At 38.2% G+C, this 16,615-nt stretch overlaps 1 protein-coding gene across 1 annotated transcript in view; it reads right to left on the minus strand.

Moving 5' to 3' along the window:
• Positions 1-16,615, minus strand: part of rev3l (REV3 like, DNA directed polymerase zeta catalytic subunit) — a 361,606-nt gene that overhangs the window by 57,481 nt on the left and 287,510 nt on the right. The window contains exons 15-17 of the mRNA XM_039747940.1: positions 5,966-6,048; positions 2,699-2,824; positions 696-888 (exon numbers count right to left, since the gene is read on the minus strand). Of these exons, the coding sequence (XP_039603874.1) occupies positions 696-888; positions 2,699-2,824; positions 5,966-6,048 (402 nt within the window). The remainder of the gene's footprint in view (positions 1-695; positions 889-2,698; positions 2,825-5,965; positions 6,049-16,615) is intronic.

Raw genomic sequence — 16,615 nt, forward strand, 5'->3', positions numbered from 1 at the left:
GGTTAAAAAGAGAGTGCAGGCAGGATGGGATGGGTGGAGAAGAGTGTCAGCAGTGATTTGTGACAGACGGGTATCAGCAAGAGTAAAAGGGAAGGTCTACAGGACAGTAGCGAGACGAGCTATGTTATATGGGTTGGAGACGGTGGCACTGACCAGAAAGCAGGAGACAGAGCTGGAGGTGGCAGAGTTATGATGTTAAGATTTGCATTGGGTGTGACGAAGATGGACAGGATTAGAAACGAGTACATTAGAGGGTCAGCTGAGGTTGGAAGGTTGGGAGACAAAGTCAGAGAGGTGAGATTGCGTTGGTTTGGACATGTGCAGAGGAGAGATGCTGGGTATATTGGGAAAAGGATGTTAACGATAGAGATGCCGGAAAAGAGGAAGACCAAAGAAGGTTTATGGATGTGGTGAGAGAGGACATGCAGGCGGTGGATGTAACAGAGTATGATGGAGAAAACAGGACGATATGGAAGAAGATGATCCACTGTGGGAACCCCTAACGGGAGCAGCCGAAAGAAGAGGAAGATGAAAGATGTCTCTAGAAACCAGAATAAACAAACTATATAGAGCAAGTAGGATTTCACATGCTATTTACAGTGACACTTATTTATTCAACTTTGTCTTAGAAAAGCTGAAGTGACTTTAACCTAAAACAGCCAAATTTATACTTAGGAAACTGCATTTTAAATTACCTTGTCCAAAGCTGCTGCAGTCTTTATCTACAACAATTGCACCTGTAAGTTGCATTTTGTCTGTTTCAGGTAGTGGTGCATCAGAGGTGATACAATAAAATAAGGCACATATGGGGTCAAATTCAGGGTCTGCTTCCAAGTCTCTTCTGGTGCGGGCATGTAGCTCCATGGTCATTAAGGTCAAGTACTGTACCTGCATATTGTGAGGATGGAAAAAGGGAAGAAAAACACAGCTGAATGCTGCTGCTATGAAACCCAGCTATTGAACTCCTCACACACCCCCACCCTTAAACCTCATAGTAGATTTTCTTTTATTAAAACAGTATGGTAAGTGGGGTTACAATAAAAATGAAAACAAAATACATCTCTGAAATGGTTTACTTTAAGTAGTTTTTGTTTTTCTTGAATTACTCAAACAGCCACATTTAAGTATATTTGGCATATAGTAGTCTAACTTAATAGAAGTAACAATGCTAGAGATGGGGAAAGAGCATTCTGACTGCTCCTGCACTCCATTGCCCCACAACAGCCTGTACCAGAACTGATTACTTTCCCTGTTGGACATTCCATGCCTTATGACTGGCTCAAAGATGCAGTAGGCTTAATCACTGCTGATTTATGTAAATCATGTTACTTAATGCAACACATTCCTATAGATCAGCCATTAGCAGTAGTGTATGTAGTATAAAAAAGTGTGTCATTATACATACACAAATGAGTCCTGTAAAGCGTTTGGGGCACAAAGTCATCTGAGCAGAACTGCACTACTAAATGTGTGATTATCAAATATGTCCTAACACAACACTTTTATAAAATGGTGAACAATTTAAAAATGTTCTTTTTATTACAAATGGAAACCTGATCATAGCAAAAATCAGTTACTATTTTATTTTCCTCAGTCTATGCTGAACTCGTATCACTGCTTCAGGAGCTGTTAATGATACACAGGCAACATCATACAATGAAAAAACCTGAATGTCGTTTTTTTTTTGCTTGTACCTTCACTCCATTTCATGGAAGTTATCTAATTAATAAAAAAAAATAAAGTCAAGGTTTTGTCTTCAAGTTGTACTTCTCAACTCACACAATATGATGATTTGTGTGTTAAGTCAAACCAAAGATTTTAGCATGTTTGAATGAGGCAAAACGTATTTGTAGGACAGGTATGTAAAATACATTGAAGAGCACTGTGCAATGCTGTGAAAATGCATAAAATTGTAATACAAATTGAAAATAACAAACATGAAGGGATTCAGTCAATAGACCGACTACTTGGTTATAATTTACAGGCGCCTACATACAGATTAATATTAGCCTCAATTGAACAACAATTGAAATAAGTCTGACAATCATTATTCTAGCAGTGACACAGCTACTGCCTTTGTTGCTAATCATCTGTCAGTACAATCATATTAATGCAAGTTAAGTAGTTTCTCTGTGTTCCAGAGCTGGTTATGTCATTTTCACATTTCCTTATGTGACCCTTCCTAGCTGTGAGCAACATTGGTCATTAAAGTATAGACTTTCGACTGATGCCATCACAAACTGGATAACTGTGACTGCGTCAGACACAGTCTGATCTAATTTAATATAACCATCACTAGACTGAGAGGTGTGTATTATCTGCATATTCTCCTTGGCTGTCATTTGACTTCATGCCTATTAAAAATGTCATATACTGTTCCTTAGTATATCATTTTTTTTATTATTTTTGGGTTAAATTAAAATAATTTTATATGAACCGTCAGACCAGTGTAGAAGCCAAACAAAAAAATTCATCTGTTGTAGCATAGTAGGACTAATTTACTTCTAGCATACTATATATTTTTTCTTTGGAGTTTCTTAACTTAATTTCAGCTATGTGAGATATGTGGCAATCAGATGCTCCTTGTCATGCCTTATGTCACAGATACCTAACCTGGCCCAATGGTGGAAAAGCAGCTGTGGAAATTGTTATGCTCTTATTAATAAACTTTACAAAAAGATGGAAAGTTCAGCAATACCTCATGGAGGGCTTTGGCATCTTGAAGGTTTTGGATACTGACTTTGAAACCATAGGAATTATTAAGGGTTGGTCCTTCAATTTGTGAAGAATCTTTGTTAGGATCATTTAAGGCAGCAAACTGATTCTGTAGAGAAAAAGTAAGAAAAAAAAAGAATTCAATAACAGACAATGAAAAATCAAAAATTAGCTTTCCAGTGGGGTGTAAGCAGGGCTCAAAGCAGGAGCCCCAGACATGGATTAGAACATCTTGACCTTCCACGTCTTGTCTTTGGTTACTTCATCTTGTTTTTTAAGACTGTGATAATGAATTTATCTTCATTTTGTTCTTCCTGGTGTTCTGGTTATTTACATAGGTTATTTCCCTGTCAGCATACTAGTGGATATGACATAGAAGTAGCAGCAGCCTTTCAGCATTCACTGTCATTTCCCCTGATGTTTGCTTCCCTCATCATTAATTTTCCTTATTAGAATACAAATAAGGGAGCACTGACTTCAAAAAGGCGAATCAGTAGGAAAATGACAAAACACAATATTTAAGAGTATAGCAGTCAGGTAAGGCCAAAGTCCATTGCTACTGAAGCCACTGTACCTGGATATCTAATTAAATGGGTTTAATTATAGCACAAATGAGACTGTTAGATTAAAAATATTTTGTTAAGATCAGCATCCATAGCTCATATGAAAAGGAATACATGAAATAAAAGGCCTTATTGAAAGAATCAGACTAGTATACCAAAGAGACCATGATAAGTCTGACACATGAGGAACCCATTTAGCCAATGAGCCTATTTGGTTAACTCATGGTCAAACTGTTAAGTTTCCCACTCAACTAAATAACTCAGCAGTATGCGACAGATTCCCACAACCTTTTGTATGCAGATGAGAGGAAACTCCAAACTTTAATGCACTACAGTCATGAAACTACTCTAGAGTACAAGATTGTATCTTGAATATTTGATGGCACAGCTAAATGTTTTAAGGAAATAAGGTGAAATTTTACAAAATATAAAAATAAAAATTTATTGTATAATTGCTTTAACTTTAACATATTTTGTTTCCCGAAGGTTTAAAAAAGTCTCACTGCTGAGATTAATATTTGGTTTGAAAGTCTGTATTTGCACAATGTGAATGAAAATATTACCAGCCAACTTCTACAATAATTTTTCTGAAATGGACTATGGAATGAACATTACCTAATGTTAGGCAGTAGTAAGATAAAAAGTTATTACCCAGCTGGGTAGGATATCCTTCTATCATAATGTGATTATGTATAATTTTAAAAATATAACCCCGAATCCAATGAAGTTGGGAAATTGTGTAAAACGTAAATAAAAACAGAATACAATGATTTGCAAATCCTTTTCAACCTATATTCAATTGAATACAATTGAATGAACAAGATATCTAATGTTCAAACCGATAAACTTTGTTGTTTTGCAAATCTTCACTCATTTTGAATTTGATGCCTGCAACACATTCCAAAAAAGCTGGGACAGGGGCAGCAAAAGACTGGGAAAGTTGAGGAATGTTTAAAAAACACCTGCTTTGAACATTCCACAGGTGAACAGGTTAATTGGAAACAGGTGTTTGTCATGATTGGGTATAAAAGGAGCATCCCCAAAAGCCTAAGTCGTTCACAAGCAAGGATGGGGCGAGGATCACCACTTTGTGAACAACTGCATGGGCAAATAGTCCAGCAGTTTAAGAACAACGTTTCTCAATGTACAATTGTAAGGAATCTAGGGATTTCATCATCTACTGTCCATAATATCATCAAAAGATTCAGAGAATCTGGAGAAATCTCTGCACGTAAGTGGCAAGGCCGAATACCAACACTGGGTGCCCGTGACCTTCGACCCCTCAGGCGGAACTGCATTAAAACCGACATCATTCTGTAAAGGATATTACCACGTGGGCTCAAGAATACTTCAGAAAACCATTGTCAGTTAACGCAGTTCTTCGCTACATCTATAAGTGCAAGTTACAACTCTACCATGCAAAGCAAAAGCCATATATCAACAACACCCAGAAACGCCGCCGGCTTCTCTGGGCCCGAGCTCATCTGAGATGGACTGATGCAAAGTGGAAAAGTGTGCTGTGGTCTGACGAGTCCACATTTCAAATTGTTTTTGGAAATCATGGACGTTGTGTCCTCCGGGCCAAAGAGGAAAAGGATCATCCGGATTGTTATCAGCGCAAAGTTCAAAAGCCAGCATCTGTGATGGTATGGGGGTGTGTTAGTGCCCATGGCATGGGTAACTTGCACATCTGTGAAGGCACCATTAATGCTGAAAGGTACATACAGGTTTTGGAGCAACATATGTTGCCATCCAAGCGATGTCTTTTTCAGGGATGTCCCTGCATATTTCAGCAGGACAATGCGAAGCCACATTCTGCATATGTTACAACAGCGTGGCTTTGTAGTAAAAGAGTGCGGGTACTAGACTGGTCTGCCTGCAGTCCAGACCTGTCTCCCATTGAAAATGTGTGGTGCATTATGAAGTGCAAAATACGACAACGGAGACCTCTAACTGTTGAGCAACTGAAGTTGTAGATCAAGCAAAAATGCGAAAGAATTCCACCTACACAGCTTCAACAATTAGTGTCCTCAGTTCCCAAATGCTTATTGAGTGTTGTTAAAAGGAAAGGTGATATAACACAGTGGTAAACATGCCCCTGTCCCAGCTTTTTTGGAATGTGTTGCAGGAATCAAATTCAAAATGAGTGAAGATTTGCAAAACAACAATAAAGTTTATCAGTTTGAACATTTGATATCTTATCTTTGTAGCGTATTCAATTGAATATAGGTTGAAAAGGATTTGCAAATCATTGTATCCTTTTTTATTTAAGTTTTACACAATGTCCCAACTTCATTGGAATTGGGGTTGTATGTTCTGAGAAGATATTTAAATAGTATTTTCTAAAACAACCACCAGACTATCTATCCAGTTCTCATTTGTTCTTAAAGACTGCTATGCACTCCGGACACATTTGAGATTATTATCATATTTTTTAAAGTGAAATTATACAATTTCAAAATTTTGGTATAAAATCACATTTTGCTACAAATCATGTGACCGATCACCGTATATTTATATAAACACACATGGTGCAAATGTGCTTATTGCTATGACAAATGTAATGACTTTATAGTAAGCCTGGCAGAATAGAAAATGTACAGAAATAAAACAATCAGTAAATGTCCCACATCCATATTGATTGGCCACTTAACAATTAGCTACAGCTCCTATAACACATACAGTACCTTCATTTGGGTTGTTAGCAGAACCCTTCTTAGGCTATCAGTATTACAAGTTCTTCGCTGACTCAGTTTATGGGATTTAGAATCTAGAGAAAAAGAACATTATTTATAACAAACACACACATGACTATCATATAATAAAGATCAAAATGAAGAACAAATAATGAAAATGCATAACAATATGCACTTTGCGAAATGCTGTTAGGGCATATATTAGGCTTAAACCGAGGTTCCTGTCATAATAAAAACAATATCATAGGAGCTTATATGCAACTTTTTTTCATTGTTAAAAATGCCAGTAACTGTATTCTAAACTCACAATATGTACCTATTATAGAACTCAGTCCAAAAAAAGGCTTACAGACTACTGACATAATTTCATTGCATTTGTATAAAACCTTTAATAAAGTTTTAAGGAGAATCAACATGAATCCTTGTCCTCAGTGCTACAATTTCTATGGAGTCACCACATCACTTTCTTTGTATCAGTTTCAAAAAGAACAAAGCAAGTGGAGCAAGTTGGGTGATAACATTAATATGTGGTTCTTCCAATTTAAAAGCAACTGTGGTTCTGTTGGTGTTATAACAGACATCAGTGTTTTTAATATACCTTTTTACAAGTCAGTGCAACACAAGGAATATGCAATTCCATTTCAGCCATGATGCAAAAAAAGCTGTCTTAAGCTTAGGTACTTACTTGAACTGAAGCAGGAGACTAAAATTGCTAGGTAGTTATTGGAGGGTATGTTAATTTTAAACTGTCATGTGAACTGTGTTAATTTAGGTGTTTAATCAATACAGAGAGGGCTGTTAAAAGGGGTATGATGACGACTTTAACTCGATCAACATTGAACATAATTATTCACATGCTCCATGTATTGTCATAAATTACAATGGAAACAATCTTCAGGTTACACACTGAACCAACCTCCAAAAATTTTGATCATCAGTCTTCAAATAAACCAGCTGTTCTAAACTCTGACATCAAGGCAATTACAGTGCTTTTAGAACAGTTAAATTAAATGTATATTAAAATTTCACTTGACTTTGAACAGTTCCTGCAATCATACAATAACACTGTCCGTCTTGAGAGGCGCTGCTATTTCTCTAATATTATAAATAACAATGCTAGTAATCCCAGAGTCTTATTTTCTACAATTGATCGTCTGTTAAACCCAGGTAACTCAAAGGAATGCCCCCAGAATACTTCCAGTGAAACCTGTGAGAACATTGCTGTATTTTTCAATCAAAAAATTAATGATATTAGAGATAACATAGTATATCTCCCCAACACTGCAGAACCTCCAAAGCCCCGGTACTCCATTATAAACAAATTAAATGCTTTTATCAGGATAGATTTACCTGAATTACATAGTATAATCTCTCAACTGAAACCCTCCACCTGCGTCCTTGACCCAATACCAACCAGGTTTTTCAAAGAAATATCAGACGTACTAATTGACAATATTCTGGACATAGTTAATTTGTCATTAGATACGGGGGTCTTTCCAGACTGTCCTAAGACTGCTGTAGTTAAACCCGTGCTCAAGAAAAATAATCTTGACCCCTCTGCCTTTGAAAATTTTAGGCCCATCTCCAACCTGCTCTTCTTAAGTAAAATTCTAGAGAAGGCAGTCATTTTGCAATTAAATGACCACCTCAATAAACATGCTATTCTTGATAAATTTCAGTCAGGTTTCAGAACAAATCACAGCACAGAAACTGCACTCGTTAAAGTAGTAAATGACTTGCGGGTAAATGCAGACAGAGGCCATTTATCTGTTCTCATCCTCTTAGATCTGAGTGCTGCATTTGACACCATTGATCACAATATTCTTAGAAATCGCCTTAGTCAATGGGTGGGCCTCTCTGGCAGTGTCTTAAATTGGTTTGAATCCTACCTGGCAGGTAGAAAATTCTTTGAGTTGTGGTAATCACATCTCAAAGACACATGATATCCGATATGGTGTTCCACAAGGCTCTATCCTGGGTCCGCTGCTCTTCTCAATCTACATGCTTCCGTTAGGTCAGATTATCTCAGGTTACAACGTGAGTTACCACAGCTATGCTGATGACACACAGCTGTACTTATCAATAGCACCTGATGACTCCGACTCTTTCGATACACTAACACAATGTCTTACTGGTATTTCTGAATGGATGAATAGTAATTTTCTCAAACTAAATAAAGAGAAAACTGAAATCTTAGTAATTGGCAATAATGGATTCAATGAGGTTATCAGAAATAAACTTGATGCACTAGGATTAAAAGTTAAGACGGAAGTAAAAAACTTAGGGGTAACCGTTGACTGTAATCTGAATTTTAAATCGCATATTCATCAGACCACTAGGACAGCATTTTTCACTTAAGAAACATAGCAAAAGTTAGACCTCTTATATCATTGAAAGATGCTGAGAAATTAATTCACGCTTTTGTTTTCAGTAGACTAGATTACTGTAACGCACTCCTCTCAGGACTACCCAAAAAAGACATAAATCATTTGCAACGAGTGCAGAATGCAGCTGCTAGAATTCTAACTGGGAAAAGAAAATCCGAACACATTTCTCCAGTTTTGATGTCACTACACTGGTTGCCTGTGTCATTCAGGATTGACTTTAAAATACTGCTTATGGTTTATAAAGCCTTAAATAATCTCGCCCATCTTATATATCGGAATGCCTGACACATTATATTCCAAATCGTAACCTTAGATCTTCAAATGAGTGTCTCCTTATAATTCCAAAAGCTAAACTTAAAAGAAGTGGTGAGGCGGCCTTCTGCTGTTATGCACCTAAAATCTGGAATAGCCTGCCAATAGGAATTCGCCAGGCAAATACAGTAGAGCACTTTAAAGCACTGCTGAAAACACATTACTTTAACATGGCCTTCTCATAATTTCACTTTAAATTAATACTGATACTCTGTATGTTCAATTCATCACAATAACTATTCATAGTGGCTCTAAAATCAGTACTGACCCCAACTCTCTCTTCTGTTTCTTTTTCCGGTTTTTTGTGGTGGCGGCCTGCGCCACCACCACCTACTCAAAGCATCATGATGCACCAACATTGATGGACTGAAAGCCAGAAGTCTACGTGACCATCATCATCAGGTCCTTCCATGAAAACCCTTAATACAACGAGGACTGTTTGACTTATGTTAGGGAGATTGCCCAGAGAGGACTGGGCGGTCTCGTGGTCTGGAACCCCTACAGATTTTATTTTTTTTCTCCAGCTTTTGGAATTTTTTTTTGTTTTTTCTGTCCACCCTGGCCATCGGACCTTACTTATTCTATGTCAATTAATGTTGACTTATGTTTATTTTTTATTGTGTCTTCTATTTTTCTATTCATTTTGTAAAGCACTTTGAGCTACATTTTTTGTATGAATATGTGCTATATAAATAAATGTTGATTGATTGATTGATTGATATCGCAAGATCAATTAAAAAGAAACATAGAAACTACATACCGTATATCTTCTAGTAGTGGCCGGCTTCTTATTGATGCCCGTTTCCAATAAACGCCAGGTTTGAAGAGATGGCGCGACAAATAGACGCCGGTCTCTAACAGTTGCCGGTCTCCTTTAAGCGCCGGTCTGTAGTAAACGCCGATCTCCAATGACCCACCGCCTTTTTCATACGCTAATCCTCTTTTCGTACCACCTGGACTACCGCCCTCCTGCAGTAAATCATACGGTAAGTACCTTTTCGTGTCAATAATGATTTGTCGTCGGATGCTATCGAGGAAGGGAGAAAGTCAAAAAGAAATTTCTTTGTGTACATTTTGCCCTTTCGCTCCACGTCAATCATAACCCCACAGGGAGGGCAGAGGTGGCGGGAAGAACATGAAAATGCCATCTTCGACATGTTAATCCTCTCCTTTGACCAGGGAAGAAGGGGCTGTATTGTGGCCGGACAGACAGTACATGATCACGTGAAAAATTCTGCGCCCTCTTCCTCGGTGACCTGTTAACCTTTACCTCCACTGACACTTTTGCCTTCGGAAGGGTTGTGCGGGTGTCTGTTTGTGTCACTGTGTTCTTGTGGCCCGTGTTTGTAGTGTGAGCGATGGGAAGGAAACAGTCATTTGCTTTAGCATTCAAACTCCGTGCGGTAACATACGCAAAAGAACATTCAGGTGAAGAAGCTGCACGACATTTTGGGGTGGATCCAAAACGTATCCGAGAATGGCGCAAGCAGATGACTGATATTGAGAAAACGGCGGCAGAAAAAGGTGTCGGAAATAAACGATTGCCTGGTGGAAGAGCTAAGAAAGTGAGCGAAGAATTAAATGAACTGGTGTTAACATGGATTATTGAACAATGACTGAAAGGTGCGCGTGTCTCCAGGAAAATGGTCCGCACGAAAGCGAAGAGGATTTTTGATACGGAGATTGATCATGCTTCAAAAGGAAAAGAAACGTTTGTAGCCAGTGCTGGCTGGCTTGACAAATTTATGAAACGCCATCATTTATCGCTCCGTCGGAAGACATCGCTGGCGCAGAAGGATCCAGAACAAGTTATTGACAAGCTTGTCTCTTTTGTGATGTGGGTTGCCAATCAGCGAACTGCAGATGGAGTTAACGATGGCTAAATCATTGGAATGGACGAGACATTGGCTTGGTTCGACATGCCTGGTTCTACAACAGTCGAACCAACTGGCAATAGGAGTGTTACATTAAAAACTTCTGGTAATGAGAAATCTCATTTCACGGTCACATTGGCAGCGAAAGCAGATGGCACAAAATTAAAACCGTTTATTGTATTTCGGGGCGCAAAGCGAGAAGTGGCAAGACTACAGGATGTCCAAGAAGCTGTGGAAGTGACCTCAACAAACGGATGGATGAATCCGGAATTAACAATAATGTGGTTGCAGAAAGTTTGTGGTGTTTTCTGTTTCCGAAAGAGACTTCTTGTCTGGGATGCTTACCGTTGTCACATCAGTGAGGAAACGAAACAAGAGCTGAAGAAATTTAAAATGTCAACGGCAGTTATCCCTGGTGGTTGCACCAAGTACGTTCAACCTGCTGATGTTGTTTGGAACAAGCCCCTCAAAGACAAGCTTCGAGAGTTGTATGATAATTGGATAGCAGGGGAAGAAGATGAGGAGTTTACAGCTGGCGGAAATTTGAAAGCGCCGGCACTACGTTTGTTAGTAACGTGGATAATATCAGCTTGGCAAGAAATCACCCCAGAAATGATAAGAAAATCCTTCAAGGATTGTGGAATCAACAATGCATGCGATGGATCTGAGGACCATCTTATCCACTGCTTTAAAGAGGGCCAGCCATGCCATGCTGGGAGTGCAAAACTGATTACTGCGCGACAACAAGCACTGGGAGTACCTGTATTGCCATCACAAGAAGAGGAAGATGAAGAAGAACTCGCAAATAACAAAGCAATCATTACCTATTCAGATGAGTAGATGGTAAGTACTGTACTTTATTGTATCTTACCCAGTCTCATGTCGTAATGTATACGTATATGCGTGAGTTTGGAGCTTATTGCATTTCCTTATGTTCTGCAGGGGGCTTGTCAGGCTGATGAGCACTTTCGTGCAAAATTCGGACTGGTGCAGGCCAGTGCTGGTGGCATCATTGGCAATAAAGTTGACGTCTACCATACCCGTTTTTCATGCTTACGGTAATACCATATACTGCTTTAATAAGACCGTACTGCTGTACTGATAATTTCATTAAATCCTGAAATGTTCATCCGGTGTTGTTGCCTACATTTTGTGACCGTAAATACAGTACCATACCGTATTTTACTGCCAAATGAACCCTGTTTACCTATCACCATTCCATCTGCGAGGCGAATAATAGCCGGTCTCAAACAACCGCCGGTCTCTTTTAAACGCCGGGCCGTCCGAATAATTATTTGAATAAACGCCGGGGCTACTATTGGAAGATATACGGTATAAAAACTTTTGTTAACAACACATTCCCAATAATCTATTCTATGCCTCCTGGACATTTCTTGCATTCTCTCAGTGGAAAATTATAAAGGAAGTTAATTTTATCACAAATTACATTCATCTGATGATGAACCCTGATGATCTCTTTTACTTGAATGCACCAACACACATGAGCAGTCTGATCCATTATGGTGCACCAAATTAAACTGGTCGCCCATTGTGGGCGTTTCCTCGATCATTCAGTGGCTCCACACATTTTTCTCTTGTTTAATCTCATAAAACTTTGCTACTGTTCAGCCTATTTAAACATGACTTGCATGAAACACTAGATTTTACCAAACAAAAAGATAAGTGGTGGATGTGCATTAGCCAAAAACAATCTTCCTGCCTGACACTATTAGTGACATTCAGGTTTCAGTCAGAAACTTCTTTAACTTAAATTTAATTCAGCTCAATAGAGAACCCATAGTTAAATTCAAGCTGGATATCTGCTTTAACTTTAATTTTAGATCAGTTCAACTTTATTCTCTTCTGTTAACAGTGTGCACATTTCAGCAGGTGATAAATCATTATACCAAGAATTTAATATGTCCAGATCTCACCTAACAAACAATAAAATACCACTTTGGTCATAGCCTTGTGTCTCTTAGCTCCTGGAAATTACCAAATGCTATGAACAACAAATACTTTATTTTAGTAAAATTAAATCATTATACAGTATATGCCATTCAAGGATACATGGACCTGGAAAGTAATGCAGTGTTGCTTATGTAACATAAACAGCACCCTGATGTTATGTCTTAGAAAGCCTGATGTGCTATTCTTGGAGAAAGCCTAATAAGCTCCACAAACTTCATTTTCTAGAGCTACTGTTGTGGTCAGAAGTACTCATCATGTACATGAATATCATGGTAAGTGTGTGGTTTCAATGACTTCTTTTCTAAAACATACATCTTTAATAGCACAAAAAAAAAACAAGAATTTGGTGCACAAGTTAAAATCTGTTCTACAGTTCATACAATTTATATACACGCCAACTAATATTTGTTTGAATGTCCCTTAGCAAGTGGCACCTCAACCAGATGCTTTTTGCATCCATCAACAAGCTTCTGGAATAATTATGGCTGGATATTTGACCACTCTTCTTGGTAGAATTGGTAAGAGTTAATTTAAATACATTGGTTTCTCAGAGCAGACCTGGATTTCAAGTACAGTCCACAAATTTTCAATAAGATTGATGTCTAGGCTTTGGGAAGGCCATTCCATAAGCTTAATGTTAGCCTGCATTATCCATTATGCAATTGTTTTTAATGTGTTAGAACACCCAATAGCATCCACGTTCCAATTGTCTAGCTGTTGATTTGAGGTGATGGTGAAGAATTTGGGTGTAGTCCTCCTCCTTCATTATTACATCCACTTTGTGTAATGCACCAGTACCACTGGCAGGAAAACAGCCCCAGTGCATGATGCTACTACCACCATGCTTCACAGCTGGTACAATATTCTTGGGTTTGAAGGCCTTAACTTTAGTCAGCCAAACAAAGCGATTGTCATTGTGGCCAACCAACTCAATCTTTGTTTCATCCAACCATTAAAGTTTCCTTCAGAAGGGTTTTTACTTGTCCATGTAGGCAGCTATCAGTTCAGCTTGATTTTAGAGCACATGTTTCTTTCTTAGACAACAACCTCTCAGTCCATGGTGATGTAAAACTCACCGTAATGTAAACAATGACAAGGTGTTCCAGACAGGCTTAAGTTGTTCCTGAACATTGTAACCAATTTCATCTCAGCTGGGGATGACAGCTTGGGTCTTCTTCTGGACCTTGGCAAAGTGGGGACACCTGCCAATAACTTGTACTTATGTACAATTGTTTGAACTGATTACCTTCGAAACTACGGTTGTTTAGAAATTACTCCAAGAAACCTTCCTGACTTGTGTAAACCCACAATTCTCTTTCTTAGATTTACACATTGAGCTACTTGGACGTTCCCATTGTTTAGAGTGTTGGTCAATCCAATGAGTGCTATCAAACAAACCCTTTTTATGCTGGCTTTGCTCCCCAACTCTAGCCAATCATGATCACTTATGAAAATTTAACAGGTCTTTTGCCCTGTGTGGACGAATAATTACAGGGTAGCAAAGCATTCATGTTAAAGAAATAGCATACTGTACTAGGTTAATAAATGTCAGAAACCTTTGCAGGCATACTGGTAAACCAGATAAAGGTCGAACAAACAACAAAATGATGCACTGAACCATGACTAAGAGAACAACCAAAATGGACAATTGTTATATTCACAGAAATTTCAAGGGTAGTAGCTTAACTCAAAGATATAAGTAGAACCGAAATATAACAAGACTTTTATTTTAGATAAGTCATTTGGGTGTAAACCAATGAACCAACCAGAGTAAAAAGTATGCATTGATTGACACTGTATGTAAATTCAATAGTTTATAAAATGAACCTCTATTCTTTGTTTCACTGATCAATATGACCATGCTGTAAAAGACTGCTTTTGAAGAATATTCCCTCTAAGGCATTTTGCTAAGGAGTAATTAAAAGATACCATGAACAGCTTTTCGCCTGCCTGATTACTGATTTGTCCTGTGTTTTTGAGAGGATAAGTTTCTTTCATTAATTATGATGTAGATTTCTACCACACCTGTCAAGTTAAAAGACATTGTAGAACCTTCAATACCATTTATTTAAAAGTTTAAGTGGGTGTATGTATATATTTCAGCCTGTGTGTAATTTTGACCCTTTGTGGATTTAGAAAATCCAAATTAAATTCAAACTTATGCACCACATTTTTGTTTTTAAGAGTTATTAATGATGTATGTTGTACAATCATTACACCAAAGAAAAGGAACAGCTCAAAGAAATAAGTGAAAGCCCACAGCTGCCATGACATACATGTCCATGATGAGTTTATGTAAACTTGAAGTGGATTCAGAAAGTATTCAGACCCCTTCACTGCACAGTTTGTGTTGTACAGTTAATTTTAGCTGGATAAATTTACTTTTTTTGTCCATCAGTTTACAATTAATAATCCATAATGACAAACTGAAAACATGTTTTCAGAAAGATCTGCAAATTTAATAAAAAAACAACAGTGAAATCTCTTATTCATATAAGAATTACGACTCTTTGCTTTGGCACTCCAACTTGTGGTCTGGTGCATCCTGTTCGCTTTAGTTATCCTTGAGATGGGCCTAGAACCTGACTTGAGTACACCCATGGCAATTCAGATTAACTGGACATAGCTTAGAAGGACACACACCTGTGTATATAACATTCCATAATATACACTGCATGTCAGGACAGATACCAAGCCATGACATCCAAGGAACTCTCTGTAGACCTACTTAATAAAACTGTCACAAGACATAGCTTAGGGCAAGAGTATAAAACCACTTTTAGTGTGCTGAGTGTTCCCAGGAGCCCAGTGGCTTTAATAATTGTGAAATGGAAGATGTTTGGAACCACTAGGACTCTTCCTACATTTGGCTATCCAGACAAACTGGATAACTGGGCAAGAAGGGTTCTGGTCAAGGAGATGACCAAGAATCCAATGGTTACTCTAACAGAGAGCTTCAGAAATCTTCTGCTGAGATGAAAGAGCTTGTCAGAAGGAGACCATCTCAGAAGCACTCCAGCAATCAGGCATTTATTGTAGAGTGGCTAGACAGAACTCATTCTTGAGCAAACGGCATCTGACATCCCACTTGGACTCCGAGGGCATGAAAAAGATTATCTGGTTTAATAGACAAAAACTGAACTTTTTGAGCAGAACTCCAAACACTATGTTTGATGAAGACAAGGCACTGCTCATCATCTGTCCTACACCATCTCTATGGTGAAGCACAGTGGTGGCAGAATCATGCTTATGGGTGTGCTACTCAGCAGTGGGGACAAGAAGACTGATCACAATTGAGGAACCAAATACAGACAGGTCCTTGAAGAAAACCTGATCCATTATGCACACAACAAAGTTGCACAAAGTTTACATTTCAGTATGATAATGACGTGAAACATACAGCCAAGACAATGCTGGACTGGCTTTGAGACAAGTCTCTGACTGTCGTCATAAGGACACTAAGATTCACACTGTCCAAAGACAGTGATTTGTTTATTTTGTTACAGGGACCTCAGTAAAGCACCCAGCTTTGACTTGCCGCTCGCATGCGCACACACACACACACACACACACACAGATCAGCAGCTCAATGACTCAGTCAATAATAAAGATAATACAGTATATATTAATCAAATAATGAAGAAAAAACAATATTAAATAAAAATTTGAAAACAAAAGCCTTCTCCACTTCCCCGTTAGCTATAATTATACTACACACATAAAACTGAATGAAAAAAGACACTACTTAGTAAAGATTAACACTAACAAGAAAGTCCAAACACGGTCCCGTAAAGCATGTGCAGATGACAATGGTGTGTGGAATGAAAATCCTTGTGTACAGCTCTCTGAATGAAATGTAAAGTTTTGTTGTACCAAGATTTGGTGCGACTGGGAGTATTCCCCAGATGAATCCAAAAAAGACTAGCTAACACAGACAAGCAAGCACATGAAAGCACAAACATTGAGATATAAACTTGAATCCATGTTGGTTTGTAGTTCTAATCCAAAATTGGGAGCAATGCTTACAAATAAATACAGACAGATGATCACGATCCCCTTGACATATTTTTTGGCTTCTTCTTCCCAGTAACCCCTAC

This window comes from Polypterus senegalus, chromosome 3 (assembly GCF_016835505.1).
Source record: "Polypterus senegalus isolate Bchr_013 chromosome 3, ASM1683550v1, whole genome shotgun sequence".
NCBI lineage: Eukaryota > Metazoa > Chordata > Cladistia > Polypteriformes > Polypteridae > Polypterus > Polypterus senegalus.